Source organism: Danio aesculapii, chromosome 22 (genome assembly GCF_903798145.1).
Source record: "Danio aesculapii chromosome 22, fDanAes4.1, whole genome shotgun sequence".
Lineage (NCBI taxonomy): Eukaryota > Metazoa > Chordata > Actinopteri > Cypriniformes > Danionidae > Danio > Danio aesculapii.
In genome coordinates, this window is record NC_079456.1 from 7,824,494 (window position 1) to 7,840,778 (window position 16,285).

At 37.4% G+C, this 16,285-nt stretch overlaps 1 protein-coding gene across 1 annotated transcript; it reads right to left on the minus strand.

Annotated features, from left to right (window-relative positions):
• Window positions 1-1,304: 1,304 nt before the first annotated feature.
• On the minus strand, window positions 1,305-12,244 carry LOC130215471 (uncharacterized). Its single transcript, XM_056447279.1, has 6 exons — window positions 12,060-12,244; window positions 9,341-9,679; window positions 6,003-6,341; window positions 5,360-5,434; window positions 3,371-3,425; window positions 1,305-3,004 (listed from the first exon to the last, which is right to left on the minus strand). Exons 1-5 carry the CDS (start codon window positions 12,112-12,114, stop codon window positions 3,397-3,399), a joined length of 837 nt encoding a protein of 278 aa, XP_056303254.1. The 5' UTR covers window positions 12,115-12,244; the 3' UTR covers window positions 1,305-3,004; window positions 3,371-3,396.
• Window positions 12,245-16,285: the final 4,041 nt, after the last annotated feature.

The following is a 16,285-nucleotide window of genomic DNA, read 5'->3' on the forward strand; positions in this document are numbered from 1 at the left end:
CTCTGACCGTGTCCTCAAACAAGCGAAGTGTGCATTTATATTAAATTCCTGCCTTTATCAACTTTGTCAGCAGTCATGTTGATGGACAATTGGCCACCGAGTTAAAGTCTATGCAAGGGGTGCAGTTCCATGCACTGGAGTGCTTATGCATTTCATGATGCAGACATTCCTATTAAAAACTTGCCCACTGTAATGGCCAGCAAACATTGGCAGCCTCTAACAGTTTCTGTAAGGGAGTTCAGTGTTGAAATCTGGTGATGGTCATTGGTCAGTAAGGTATTATTCTGCAATGTGGAGGCATGCTCTTTACTGCGATAGTTTCAGAACAATACAAACAAATGGCAGCAAACTGTCAAAATATTGTGTAAACATTTGTGTTCATGACAATACCTACAAAAAATACATATTATAATAACAATCCAGGTTTGAAACATTAGCAGCGAAACAAACGTTTTTTACGCTTAAAAACAGTGGAAATGAATGAGACTGGAAGCCTCTAGACCAGGGTTGGGCAAACTCGATGCTGGAGGGCCGGTGTCCCTGCATAGTTTTGCACCAACCCTAATCAAACACACCTGCTTGTAGCTTTCTAGTGATTTTGAAGACACTAATTAGGGTGTTCAGGTGTGTTTGATTAGAGTTGGAGCAAAACTCTGCAGGGACACCGGCCCTCCAGCATCGAGTTTGCCCATGCCTGCTCTAGACCAGTGGTCTAGAAATAATTCTTTAAGTACCACCATAATGATGAGAAGTGCTTTTAAAAGTTAATTAAAATGGTGGGCTACTGTTCTTAAAGTAAACAGAAAACTGCTGTACTTAAATGTAAAGCATAAACAAATAGTAACCTATTATCAAAACCTGGAAATGTTGCTTGGACCTCATAAAAAATAAGCTATATGTTATCATATTTATATATAAACCATCAACTGATCAATTTTGAAATATATTGCATGAACACATGAGATAGTTGTTCAAATAGATTAGAAATCCCAAGAGTTCAGTCAAAGCAGGGTGAATCGGCTTTCAGCTACTACGCCCCTCGCTGCTGGAATCTGCTTCCAGAAATGATCAGATGTGCTCCAACATTAGGCACGTTCAAATCAAGACTGAAAACACATCTGTTTAGCTGTGCCTTTACTGAATGAGCACTGTGCTACGTCCGACAGATCGAACTACTATGTTTTTCTCTTCTTTTTAATTCTTTTATAACACATTTTATCAGCTTTTATTTTATTTTCATTTTTACCATTTTTTATTATTTGTTTTTATTTCTCTTATACTTGTTTCTTTTATTCCTGTTTATGTAAAGCACTTTGAAATGCCACTGTGTATGAAATGTGCTATATAAATAAACTTGCCTTGCCTTGTATATCCCTGAAATCTAAACATTAACTTGTATTTTAAAATAAATGATTTGGAATTACATATTTAAATAAGAAATTAGACCTGCTTACTGCTCGTCCTTTACAGTACGCGTGTCAGAAAAGGAAGAGACTATATGCAGACATACACTGCTTGACTAATTCATACGTGATTTATCCATTCCTACGTGCGGAATTTCCGTGATTTGAGATCTCATCTTAAGTGGACAGTGGAGTTTGTGTTAACCGTGCACTGAGACTAACTTTAATTAGGCTATATGCTAGCTCCAAGCTTCAAGCAAGGCAAAGTTGCTTGAGTCTATGTTCTGTGTCCTGCGACATTTGGATCACATTCAGATAAATTAGCCTAAATCCAAGGTGACAAATTAATTGAACGCCACGCAGATAAATTTATATTTCAAGAGTTCCCACTTAGATATGCTTGGAGTATAAAGCAGATTTGGCATGCTGTCCCGGGAGAGAACCCTGAGCTCGGAGATATTTGAGCCCAGGGCTCCCGCCTGGTTGATAAGCATATCAGGAGATCCAAGATCAGGTAGGTCTCGAGAGCTCCCCCTTTAGAAAAGGGAGGAAAAGGAGGAGATAGGGTGGAAGGGGGGATTCTTCTAAACGAAGATAGAACAGTAGGGAGAAAATGATCCATTTATAGTAAACTAGGATCACTCTGATTGGATTATTACTGATTACAGATGAGTGGCCAGACGTGCTCAATCATATCACGTGCTCCTCTCGAAATTAGTTTATGAAACTTCTCATCGAAAACACACATTTTATACATCTATGAACACACATTTGTGATTAGCATTGCGCAGCATGAGGAGATTCCTGAGTTTGCAGCAACTGAAATGCCAACACAACAGCACTGGTCTGCAAAAGCGCTTCTCTAGTGTGTATCTGCTCTGCAAGTGCCGCACGCCTCTTTCTCTGGCTCTGCGCAAAAGCGGGTTGATTTTTAGCATCTGATGATGCGATGAAATAAAGTAAACATTTTAAGCACATCGATGTGATCGTGCGCTTCAATTAACAGCCGGTGCTAATCACATCAGTGTAATCGTCCACATAAAAGGGTTATAAGTGTGTTATTTATTTCTTTTTTCCATTATTCAGTATTTCTCCGTGTACCACTAAAACGAAGCCCGCATACCACAGTTTAAGAACCACTGCTCTAGACAATTACCTTAAATGGCTATGCCCATTCTTAAAGGTGATAGTTCACTCAAAAATAAAAAATAACTCATTTACAACTTTCACAAACCAAACAGAAGATGAAATTCGGAGGAATGCTGAAAACCTGCAACCATAGACATCTTTAGTATCTGTTTTTCTAACTATATAAGTCTTTGATTCACTGCTTTCTTAAAATCATCTTCTATTAGTTTCAGTGGGAAAACTCATAAAGGTTTGGAACCGCTTGACTGTGAGTCCATTTTTTCTGAACTATCCCTTTAAGTGAAAGAATAAGATCAATACAATATTTATTCATCCAGGTGCATGTGTGAGCACATAATAGTACTTATCTTTTAAACATTCCCATGCAATGTTCATGTCCTGACTTCACTTTTTGGTAGATCTGTTGTAGACCTAGCCTCCCAATTGAAAATGCCTTTGGTTTGCTTCTTTCTCTAAGAAAATAGATCATAGAAAATACAAGAAATTAGAAGAATCGATGTTGCTCTACACACAAACTGCAAGAGTTTTTCAGTCTAGTGAATCTTCAGTCTGATAAATCTATAAGAAACGAAACTAACATCTTAAAAACATCTATACTACATCTGAAATGCTTGATGTTATCTTTTTAAACATTCACATTTTTCCAAGAATTAGAAGATTGTTAGTTAAAATGTTTCTAGGAAATAGCATGGTGAAAGAAAAGAATAATAAGATCATGTGCATTTTTGCCTGTAATTTGAAAGTGAGCATTTTCCCTGGGCAAGCTCTAAATCTAAATGGGTCATTATTATAATGGTGTTTTGATGCTTCAATCATACCTTGCCACTGTCGCTTGTTTGGAGCTTCAATTTGGTTGTCCTTTAATGAATCGACCTTCAACAGTGAAAATTGTATTAAACTGAACAGAATTAAACCGAACAGTGACATTTTTTTTAACTACACTGAACTTAATCAGTTTTAATTCAACTAGAACTACACCAGCATTCTACATGACTCTCCTGCCTGCCTGAATTGCTGGAATGTTCCATCATCTGACATAATTGTTTGCCTTTCAATTCTGTTTTCTTTATCTCTGTTAACTCTTTCCCGACAGCATTTTAAAAAGTTGTCAGTCACTGCCAGCATTTTTTATGAGTTTCAACTCAATTTCATGGCCTTCAGAATATTTTCTACTAGGTATATATAAGCTTATCGTATCAAAACAAAGAACTAAGCCTTTGCTTAAACAAACATTTTATTCTGTTTATATGTTTTATCCTCCTTTATGTAAGTAAATTTCATGAAAAATGCTACATTTTTGACAGAAAATAAAAATAGTGCAATTTTAAGATATACATTATATAGTAATGCACATTCATTGAGTACACATGCGTACATGCATATATGTTTGTAAAACACACATTTCTAACTTCGTGCAGATCGACAAGGGTGGATCATTTTGCTGTGGCGAGCTCTGATAAAGAAGACATTGAGCCAAGAAAAAATCATTTTAAATATGACTTGATTTCAACTTTCTCTTGTCATCTAGTATTTTGTATGAAGTCCCAGAAGTCCTATAACAGATTCAGGGCCTGCAATAAGGCTTCCCTTACCGTAATAGATATAAAACATGGCAGGAAAGCGTAGTCTTTTATAGACTATGTCAATGGCAGGGAAAGTGTTAAGGCTGATTTATACTTCTGCATCAATCGCACGTGTATGCTACGGCACACCTTACGTGTGGTCGCATAGCCCTTGCCGTGGCTGTTGGAGACGCTAACGCGCACCTCTCAAAAAACGTAACTACATGTCGCAACGACGTGTAGCGCAAGCTCTATGATTGGTCGGATTGGTAGAGTGTGGGCGGAGGTGAGAGCCGCACGAGCCGATGCAGCGTGATTGTCAGAGTGTGCAATTATATTGGAAAGTTTTTCTGATTATTCTGCTAAAAAATAACATGTTAATAACATTGAATGCAAAAGGAATTTGTTATTTTGAAAATGGTGATAAATTAACAATTTAGTTCATTTTATTATTTTAAATGGTAAATTTTTTATCCACAAATGTAGACTTTCAAAATCTCCTCCTTTATACAAGGTTTTGGTCAACAAACTTATTCTGTTAATGAGGTCTCTCAAAGCTGTAAAAAAATGTAAAAGCTCTGTCTATTGTATGCTATTATGAATCTATCGTCTTGTGAATGTCTTTCATTTGTTTTTGTTTTGTGTTTTTTTGAATTTCAATTATCTTTGGAATTTTTGTCTGTTGCTTGTTATTCTGTATTTGTAAATTACCAATGCATAATAAATATATATATATATATATATATATATATATATATATATATATATATATATATATATATATATATATATATATATATATTTAAAAAGAGTCCAATGCAGCGAGTGTTTGCAAGCGTGGAGTCCCTTGAAGGAGCTCCGGATGGAGACTGTTGTTTTGTGTTTACCTTATGATTAAAGTTGTTGCACGTCCGCCGATTCCAGCCTCAAAATGAGCGAGTTTGAGCCACTTGTATATTAAGGTAGCATTCAGAAAAAACAAAACACCAGCGAAGAAACTTGACACAGAGTAACATAAACATGAAGAGCAACACACACAGCATGCAAAATTATAAATGCACAGCTACACGCATTTCATGCTACGTGGGTCACGCCGATCACTTGACGCAGAAGAATAAACCAGGCTTTAAGCTGCTTTGACGCAGAATAATATGTAAATAGTGCGATAGAAATCATGATAATTTGAATTAAATACATTCACGCAAATTACATTGCATTCATAAACACATAACCAGAAGTTCTTACCAAATACACGATGCAGCAGAACAACAGCACCACATAGGCCTACTCCTAATACAGCAAGTGAAATGACAATCCAAACTGTAATGACAAAAGAGACTGTCATTGGTTATATTAGAAAAATAATTCATTTTACTGCTATCTTTGACTGATATTTCAACGTGATCCCATGACAATTCGTAACTTTTTGATTTAGTGGCGAATTCCTGTAAATTCGTATGATCTAATTCGAACAATTTAGTACAATTTGCTTATCACCCAATGTTGGTTGGGTTTTAGGGGTTGGTGCCACACTTCCTTTTTAAAATCATAGATTATCGTACGACTGAACTGATACGAATTTGCCACTAAACTAACAAAACGTAAAACAAAAATATATTTAAAAAATAAATAAATAAAAAATAAAATAATAAAAATTAAATATAAAATAATAATAATAATTAATAATAATAATTTAATATTTATAAATTAATAAATAATAATAATAATAATATAATAATTTTAATAAAAATATTCTCGTGAGATCAGGCTGGATATCTCCACTTTTCTACGCCATCGAGTGAACGTCTAATTGGCGCCATCTAGTGCTCAATGGACCAAAAAATAACATGATTGCTGTAAAAAAGTGTTACTACTGAATTATACTCACTATTTGCAGGAACACTAATTACACTGATGTAGTGGTGCTGACAAATACTGCTGCGGTTGGTGATGATTTCAAGAGTATACACTCCAGAGTCTGTGGTTCTGGTGTCTGTGACGGTCAGAGATCCAGTCTGATAGTTTAATTTCAGTCTGTTTCTGAATCTCTCTTTACACTGATCTTCTGTACAGATCTGACTCTGATCTCCAGTGATTTTAGCGATATGGGTGACATTAAAATTCCACCTCATCACATCATCTGGGTTTCTTTTCACACCAGTATCCAAAGTGACAGATTCTCCCTCCTTCGCTGACTTTCTTTTAGCCTTCTCCATGCCAGAAACACCTAAAACACAAATAAACAAATGCTGTTGGACAGAGGGTCTGCCAGGTATTTGTATATTTGGATTTTATATTTTACCTAAATTGTATACGGTTGTATATTTTACATTCCTTCTATGGTTTAGTGCAGGGGTGTACAAACTCAGTCCTGGAGGGCCGGTGTCCTGGAGAGTTTAGCTCCAACTTGCTTCAATACACGTCAGGAAGTTTCTAGTATGTTAGTTAATTAAGGCTTGAGTAGCTGGTTCAGGTGTGTTTGATTAAGGTTGGAGCTAAACTCTCCAGGACACTGGCCCTCTTTTATCTGTAAGAAGCTAAAGCCTGAGAGTAACATCATTTCAATTCTCTGAATATCTGTGGCAAAATTGACCCTTCGAAAAGCCCCGTCCCACTTTATGCCTGACAAGTTTTCAGTATCAGTTTCAGGCTATGCGGATATCTCATCTCACCTGTCCCATTGAAAATCCTCTGGAAATTCACTGGCTATTTTGTTACATCACATCTCCATAAACTAAAGATATGTTGTCTGTGCTGATCCAGTAACAGAATAGATGAGCTCAGTCTCGAGTCCTTGTGTTTTGAGTCATCAATTGACAGTTGAGGTCGTCCACAGATACATATCTATTTCATACAATTATCTAGGTTTCGGTAAAAGATGAAACCGTATCTTGCACATCCTTTCTGGGTTCCTGCCGTCTACACTGCAAGTAATAAAATACAACTTAATAATAGGTCATTTAATATTTCCCAGTGATGGGTTGCAGCTGGAAAGGCATCCGCTGGATAAGTTGGCGGTTCATTCCGCTGTGGTGACCCCAGATTAATAAAAGGGACTAAGCTGTAAAGAAAATAAATGAAGGAAATTTATTAATAATAATAATAATATTGGTATAATTACTGTTTTTACATTACTGTGAGGATTGGGTTTAGAGTTGGGGTAGGGGTAGATGTTAATGAAATACAATTAATGTGTAATTTGATAAATAATTCTCATTAACGGCTGCAGCTGTATCCCCAATAGCAACAACTGGGAAAAAAATGGCATACAGCGACAATAAAGCTGACTTGACTACCTGTCTGTGTGTTTTCAAATAAAACTTGGGTCCATGGCATCAACAATGGGGGACTGATAACAGGAAAATCAAATAACAGAGTCCTTCAAGGAGGATAATTTGAATTACACCTTTTAAAGTTACGCATCACAACAAACTACAAAACTAGGTTAAAATAAATGCAGATGTTTGAAAAATAAATGTATACTCTCAAATGTAATTATAAAACAAATGCCTGGAGGGTCGTTGTAAAATAAACAGCTTTCTAAAGCTGTAAACTTAAACTTCAATTATTCTGCATAACTGTTGAATGCTTGATTCTGATTGACTGATGAACATTCTAAGCTGTGCAGTTATTTTCATATAAACACACAGAGAAAAAGCAGTTCTGGCAGGTTTTGAGTGCATTAAAGTTTCATATCACTACGCTGAATGGTTTCAGTGATTTTATTTCACAGCTACAACAGTCAAAAAAAAAAATCAAAACACAGACAAAAGTCTTTAACGGGGTGGTCCAGAGTGTATTTTAAGGCTTGGTTGCAAAGGAATGCAAAGGAATTTGCTTTATTTGAATAAAATCACATTATTTTTTTCTTTGATTATATACAGCTACACGGTCATATTTCCTAGTTCCTCTGAAAGGCCCACCCTCAAGAGGCTCTGATTGGTCAGCTAACATAATGTGCTGTGATTCACGAATTGGCTCTCCTACAAGCGTGCGGTTTTGCGCTGTGTAAACACTGTCAGTCAGAGCCTGAATCAGACAGAAAATGACACAGAAGACAGCTGAAGCTTACGCCTGCTCTCTAAAATAAGATCTAATGAGTGTCTTTCACATATATTTGGAATAAGCCTGTGTAAGTAATATAAAACATTCACATTTCTTTGACGAGTTTGTTATTTAAGATGTATTATACAGAGAAAGCATCCGCGTAGAGATCCACTGCAGCGCTGCTGAAGATTGTGGCTGTTTACAGCAGTTTGACTGATTAATATAAATTTGTAGCTAAATTGTTAGCGGTGCCAAACAGCATTTCCGGTTGTTTACATCCTAGTTTACATCCTCACTACAACATACACTTGAAACTGTTCATGTAATAGATCAATTTGAACAAATAAACGCACTTACAGGTTGTGGATTACAATCCACAGCTTCGTCGGTCGAAGGAATTTTTAGCCGTAACCAGCACTGAACTAGGAGAGATTCTGGATGTTCTCCTTTGTCAAATGCTAGAGCTATATATATATATATATATATATATATATATATATATATATATATATATATATATATATATATATATTATATTATTTTTTTTTTTTTTTTTTTTTTTTTTTTTTATAATTCTCTGGAATATAATTAAAGTGAAATTGTAAGCACTTCTCTCTTTGTGTCGTGTCCTTTGGAAGCCCAAATACAGAAACAGGAGAAGCTCTGTGGAAATAGCAGCGTTTGGATGCCATTTTAGCTTTCTTTGCTATAACATTACAGCGCCTCTGGCCACACCCCTTTGTTGTGCAGGGTGTATGTACATAGTGAATGCATGCAATCTGAAGCGTTTGTGACCTCACTAGCCCGGATGTTTTTTTTTTTTGTAGTCCCCAAACTTTTTTCTCTGTAGGCTTTGCTAAGCTAACTCTGTAAAAGCCAGTGTCTCCCCTTTGCATTGCACTTAAGCATCTTACATTCAAAGTTGTTTATGTTCACACAGCTACATTACACCAACTAAAGTTTAAAATATGTTATCGTAATGGACCACCCCTTTAAATGAGCTGTGTAAGAAACACACAAGAGTTTCAAACATCTGAAATACATCCTGACAGTGTCTTTAGCCAACCATAGTATAAGCAGAATAATTGACTCCGGTCAGCTAAATTATTTTTAAAAATGCAGCATCATGACCACATCACCACCTCAGGTGTGCAATTATCCCCAGCCTGAATGACTCACCATGAACAGTTACGATGAAGACCTTTTCATCAATGCTGTTGCTGCTGATGATCTGCAGCTTATGAAGACCTGAATCAGTTCTTTGTACATTAATGATGGTCAGAGATCCGGTCTGATCATCTAATTTAAGTCTGTCTCTGAATCTTTCCGTACCTTCATTGCACTGGACATCCGTACAGGACCTACTGTGGTACTGCTCACTGATTTGAGCAATGCGAATATTATTAAAATACCATTTAATTTTTTCCTGTTGGTTGGTTTTAACATCAGTGAGCAGAGTGACTGAATCTCCCTCTGTCACAGACAATGACACTTGGTCTGGATCAACCCCAAAGACAGCTGAAAAAGAAAGGAACAGATAATGACAAAGCACTTCATAGGAGAGCCGGACATGTAGGCTGCAGCAAGCATAGTGAATTTCGTTTTACATTTATAAAAAAAAAAGTCATTTTAATGTTTGCTTTTAACCGTTAATACACAGCATCAAAGATTGCCCAGAAGTGACCATGCACACAAAATAGACAGAGATTTTAAGGTGCACAGGAAAGAGTTTTTTATAAACATGATTGGCTTATGGCAGTCTCTGCTTGGATAAAATATTTTAACAGCAAAACACCAAAATAGAAATTCACATTTAATTGTAATTACATCATTTTAAATTATTTCCACCTTTGTTCATTGCCAATGTCAAGCTGCGGTCACAATAGAGTTTGAGCATGCAAAATGCTGTCATACGAGGCTGCGAAAAGGGGCTGGATTAAACTAGATGATTAGACATTTTAATAAAAGCGAACGATTGGTCCATGTTTTAAATTTCTGTCGTGAGAGGTCCTGTTTTGATCCTCGATTGGTCTCACGCTGTCAAGTGATGCGATATCGCAGGTCAGAGTTCACTAAGCTTAAACTTTGCAGCGCAGCGACATGTGAAACTTGATGCACGAGCTTGCGTTTCCGGTCTGACGCATTCACGTGCATATGAATGGAAGTCTATGGGGAGAATAGCCCAGTGTGACTGCAGCTTGACTCTACAATGTTACTCGTTCAGTTTTACGAGGTAGGAAAGTGCATCGTTAAAAGAAAATAAGAGATACTGCATTATGTCATCATAGTTTTATATTTATTGGAAATCGAAAGTGAAACTATTCATCAGTGATTTCCTCAAGCAAGATTTGAAGACAGGACTTTTCTTTTTTTTCAGATTGGGGGACTAAGTTGTCAGCAAATGATTTAAAGGGCACCTATGGTGAAAAATCTACTTTTCAAGCTGTTTGGACATACATGTGTGTAGTTATAGTGTATAAACTGTCATATTGGGGTGATATAAACACACCCAGTCCTTTTTTTTTCAATTTACCAACATAAAACGGTGGACCAATTGGAGTGGTTTTGAGATCGACTGCAACTTGACGTAGGAGTGTGGTCCCCCCGCCCACCAATATTGATTGACAGGCGCGCATCACCATATCCCCAGTTTGTTGATTCACGTCCGCCATTTTCAGCGTGTGAGTAAAAGCGATGTCACCAAAGAAACACCCTCACTCTTTTTTTTAGATGTAAGGCTCATTGGGCTCGACACAAGATCCTCATTCACCACATGATCGCTCTCATCGGCGACATTGTTTGTAACTTAAGGTGGGTTTGCAAACGTGTACTTTTTATTGCATCTTCCTTAAACTTCAGCCGTTTGCATTTCTCGTGGTCACAGAAGCTCCGACATCTTAACTAGGTGCAGCTGGAAAGTGCGAGCACGTTGCCTCACGTGCGCGTCCCTCCATTGGAAATAACGAATTTGCCTTAAGCAGGTCGCACACCAGAAGCGGCACTCGACGACGCACAGCTTCACGACACGCAGCGCCATGCATTTTAGAATTCTAAACATAGGTTTCCTATCAGGGTATATCCAATTGGTCCACCATACACTCACTGGAACCGCAAGTCGGCAGCTGTCCGTGGCGCCCAGCCACGACTCAGGACACGGTTCATATTTATGCCGTGCCACAGAGCGCCATCTGAATAGTTTCATTTTAAATAATATGCGAATGTGCGCGTCTGGTGTGCCATGTCGTGGCTCTGAGCTCCGCCCCTTCGTTAAGTTGGGCGGGAAGTCGAAACTAATTTTCATGTGAAGCAACACACCCCTAAAACAACGACCCGTGTACACGCCCCCAAAATGACACTTTTTAACACATTATAATAAAACAATCTGAACTGTGTTTTGAACTAAACCTTAACTGCCACACTCGAAACCAAAATATTAATATTAAATCTTTTAAAAAGTCTTAAAAAACTAGGTACCCTTTAAACTCAATTTGATATTTAATTTCGGTGATCGACCATTCGGCTCAATATAAATTTGGGTGTGTCTATCTAGAGCACCTCACCCCTCACCTAAATTAAACAATTCATCTCACAGTGATAGTATACATCCTCAATTCTCAGCATCTTAAAAATAACGTCTAATTAAAAATAATAACTATTAATGCCATGCAAAAAAAACAAAACAAAAAAAAAACTACACAAACAATAACAAAATGTCTATTTTCCATTGTAAATACAATTATACTACCACAATTGATCATTGCAAACCAGTAAGTTTCTTTTTCTCTAACATATTCCATTAGGATTTAGTGGTTTTAATTTCTAGAACAGACAGCAAATTAGGCTACTACAAAACACAAGCTACCCTTTTTGTATGAAGATGTACAAAAGCATGACTTACCATACTGAAAACACCATATTGTAGGAAATATTAAAAGGTAGATCTGCCCTTGCATATTTGCAGCCAGATAAACCCCTGGTCTGCTTCTGGGTTGATGTTACTGTAAGTGCTAGGATGACGTCAATACAGTAGGAGAGAAAATCCTCTCTGCATTATCAGCAATCCCAAGGAACGCAGAGAGTACATCACTGAATTATCCAGGACTTTTGCAAAGGAATAAAAGAAAGATTCTCCAAAAGTATCCGTATGCAGACTTGGATTTTAAAGATGAGACTGCAAATCTCAGAGAGTGTCAGACACAATGCACTCTAGAGCTAGTGTCGTCTATGTGAGGGAAAGGGTTGGGTCACCCGGTCTGAATGAATCAGAAAGTGAAATCTTATGTCCTTGTTTATTTTGCCATCATTTAAAGGCAAGGCAAGTATATTTATATAGCACATTTCAAAGTGCTTTACATAAACAGGAATAAAAGAAACACGTATAAGAGAAATAAAAACAAATAATAAAAATGGTTAAAAAAAAGAAGAAGCAATTGTTGAAGACGTTAACAAGACATGGTTGGGTTTAAGATTTTAGTAGGTGTAGACGTTAATAACTGATGGTTGGGTTTAAGGTTGTAGTAGGTGTAGACGTTAATAACTGATGGTTGGGTTTAAGGTTGGGGTAGGTGTAGACGTTAATAACTGATGGTTGGGTTTAAGGTTGGGGTAGGTGTAGACGTTAATAACTGATGGTTAGGTTTAGGATTGGGGTAGGTGTAGACGTCAATAACTGATGGTTGGGTTTAGGATTGGGGTAGGTGTAGACGTCAATAACTGATGGTTGGGCTTAGGATTGGGTAGGTGTAGACGTCTATAACTGATGGTTAGGTTTAGGATAGGGGAAGGTGTAGACGTCAATAACTGATGGTTGGGTTTAGGGTTGGGGTAGGTGTAGGTGTAGACGTCAATAGATGGTTGGGTTCAGGGTTGGGGTAGGTATGTATAGACGTAAATAACTGATGGTTGGGTTTAGGGTTGGGGTAGGTATAGACATAAATAACTGATGGTTGGGTCTAGGGTTGGGGTAGGTGTAGGTGTGGACGTCAATAACTGATGGTTAGGTTCAGGGTTGGGGTAGGTATAGACATAAATAACTGATGGTTGGGTTTAGGGTTGGGGTAGGTATAGATGTCAATAACTGATGGTTTGGTTTAGGGTTGGAGTAGGCGTAGACATAAATAACTAATGGTTGGGTTTAGGGTTGGGGTAGGTATAGATGTCAATAACTGATGGTTGGGTTAAAGGTTGGAGTAGGCGTAGACATTATTAACTGTATGGGTTGGGAAGGTGTAGAATAATAACACACAATAAAAAGGGCAACCTAATAATTATAAATAATTATTGTTTCTAGCAACAACTGCGCATGTCCACCCTGTATTGGACCTGATACAGTACATCATCGTGCTACAGGCAGCAGCGAGAACACACTCCCAATTATTGGCACAGATGTGAAGGGGAGGAGTATTTACAACATGTGTCATGTTTTGTCAATAAAACACTTCTGCAAAGGATCCACCTTGTCGCTTGTGCCTGCTCAGAAAGCCTCCTCGCTCCTGTAGATATCCTACAAGATGTCTGAGCTCAATCAATAGTGGTCGTCGGGTTGTAGGACAGAGGAGCGAGGAAACAAGGATATTGAGAAGCATTCATTGTTTAACATCGTCACGTCAATAAGTTTAAAAAGAATCATTAATGTTAAAAAACTTGCATGATTTTATGGATTACAGGAAAAGCATGACATTCTCAAACTGGCTGTTTCTGCGGTGTGTAATTTGAGCAGTCTCATTACAGAATCACTTTCTGTTTTCACTTGGGGGCACACAAAGATTTGGCAGTATGCCACAGTACCAGCTAACCCACTCTATGACATGAATGTTGTTGGGATCAATTCGCTCCTAAGTTTACAAACACACCAAAAAAAAATTAAAAATCAACTGTAACACCATCATTCATATAACATTTGAAACAGTTAAATTTCAAAGCAGTGTAACAGAATTTAAAACCGTGCAAGTGCTGCTCTCAGTTGGAATGATTAGGGCTGCATTCAAGTGTCCACTACTGGTGGAGCATCCGAATGGGTTTAAAGTAAATGGCCTAAACCCTTAAACACTCTGGAATTACACTGTTGTGACGTCACGATCGCATTGCATTCTGGGACATTAAGGTGCTAGAGTGGACATATGGAGCAGACTTGCTCTCTCTTTCAAAATCAAGAGATCAAGGTATGTCCATTTAAGCTTCCCTTGTTCACCTGATGAACTGGAACGCACTTTAAAATGGCGGTGGGGATTCCACCGAGGAAACGAGAGAAGGAAAGCTTGCAAGTGTGTATCTAAAAGTGGACTGGAACGCAGCCCTAAGAGTTTTGAATGCTGAGTTTTGACTAAATTGCCACAAAACCCCACCCCTCACAGTGATGTCACTTGCAGTGCATGACTCAGCGTGCATGTGCAATTCCGCAGCCAGACACTGTTGGGTTTTGTCTCAGTTTTGTTGACATTTCCTCGAACCTGAATAGATACTTTCGTTCTCTTCTGTGATTCATTACATCCGTTACAGCCCTGAAATAAAAGACTATACATTTTGATTGATTTATGAATAATAACACTCAATAGCAACACTTCCTAAATTGTAAATTAGAGCATTCAACAGTTTTCCAAATAATGTTTTTAATGGATATGTTGTAAATGATGTAAAATGTAAAGCTGTGTATAGGATGAAAGTCACACTTAGGGCGTACTCACACTAGCTACAGTACAGTTGCTTTGAACCGTGCCGAAGCTGCACCTTCAGCAAACCTCCTAATACCTGCAGCATGAGGACTTCTATGATAATTTATGAGCGTGAAAAGTTGTGGATCTGTTCGGCAAAATATTTGACAGCGCGTCACTGCATCCTAAACGACTAAAACAATATAACTAAAGCAATCTCCACTGTGCTGAGCGAAAGCACTTCTTTCCTGTTAAACTGAACGGTCAAATCATCGATGACGTAAGCATGCTCAGGTTCAGAAGGTAAAGTTGCAGTGTGAGAGCAGGCCATCAGGGGAGTGGGGAGGGGGGGACAACCGCGCTTCTGCACGGTTCAAGGCAACTGTGCATAGTGACTGTACTTAGTTTCAAAATAGCAGTACAGGAAGAAGGCCTCATCTAACTGAACACACATCAAACAAATAACCGCTTTATGCACAAGCTATTTGTCCACCCGACATATGAAAGATTTTTTTGAAGACGACAACCAAAGCAAACTTAATCCTGAAGTAGTGTAAAACGGCTGATGACCTTTGCAAATGGGCAAAAGTTAAAACATACTAAAATGATTTTAAGCATCCATATGATTTATTATATCATTAAAAGCATGTTAAATTCAACACTCTTCTGCTCTCTAATACTTGACAGTCAGAAAGTAGCTTTCAGAAATGATCAGTGTCAATTAAAATGTTTTCCATTTGACGATAATAATTTTTATTGATGATCATCAAGTCTTAAGACCTTGAAAAGCCTATATAGCTCATATTTTCTGTACAGTTGAAGTCAGAATTATTAGCCCCCCTCATTATTTTTTCCCCAGTTTCTGTTTTAACGGAGAGAAGATTTATTCAACACATTTCTAAACAAAATAGTTTTAATAACTCATTTCTAATAACTGATTTATTTTATCTTTGCCATGATGACAGTAAATAATATTTGACTAGATATTCTTCAAGACACTTATACTATACACTTTTTAATACACTTTTTCTATACAGCTTAAAGGGACATTTAAAGGCTTAACTAGGTTAATTAGGTTAACTAGGCAGGTTAGGGTAAGTAGGCAAGTTAATGTATAACGATGGTTTGTTCTGTAGACTATCGAGAAAACATATAGCTGAAAGGGGCTAATAATTTTGACCACAAAATGGTGTTTAAAAAATTTTAAACTGCTTTTATTCTAGCCGAAATAAAACAAATAAGACTTTCTCCAGAAGAAAAAATATTATCAGACATACTGTGAAAATTTCCTTGCTCTGTTAAACATCATTTGGGAAATATTTAAAAAAAGAAAAAAAAAAAAGGGGGGGGGGGCTAATAATTCTGACTTCAACTGTACATAAAATCATGTATAAGGTATGTGTGTGTGTGTGTGTGTGTGTGTGTGCTAATAGGTTGGTCATTCGCTTTAGTGGGAGGATTCATGAGTGTGCAT

Coding starts and splice junctions, on each gene's coding strand:
- LOC130215471 (XM_056447279.1), bottom strand. CDS start 12,114: ATGCAAGGGCAGATCTACCTTTTAATATTTCCTACAATATGGTGTTTT. Junction 9,680..12,059: donor AATATGGTGTTTTCAGTATG/GTAAGTCATGCT, acceptor TTTCTTTTTCAG/CTGTCTTTGGGGTTGATCCA. Junction 3,426..5,359: donor TCTGCTGCATCGTGTATTTG/GTAAGAACTTCT, acceptor TCACTGTTGAAG/GTCGATTCATTAAAGGACAA.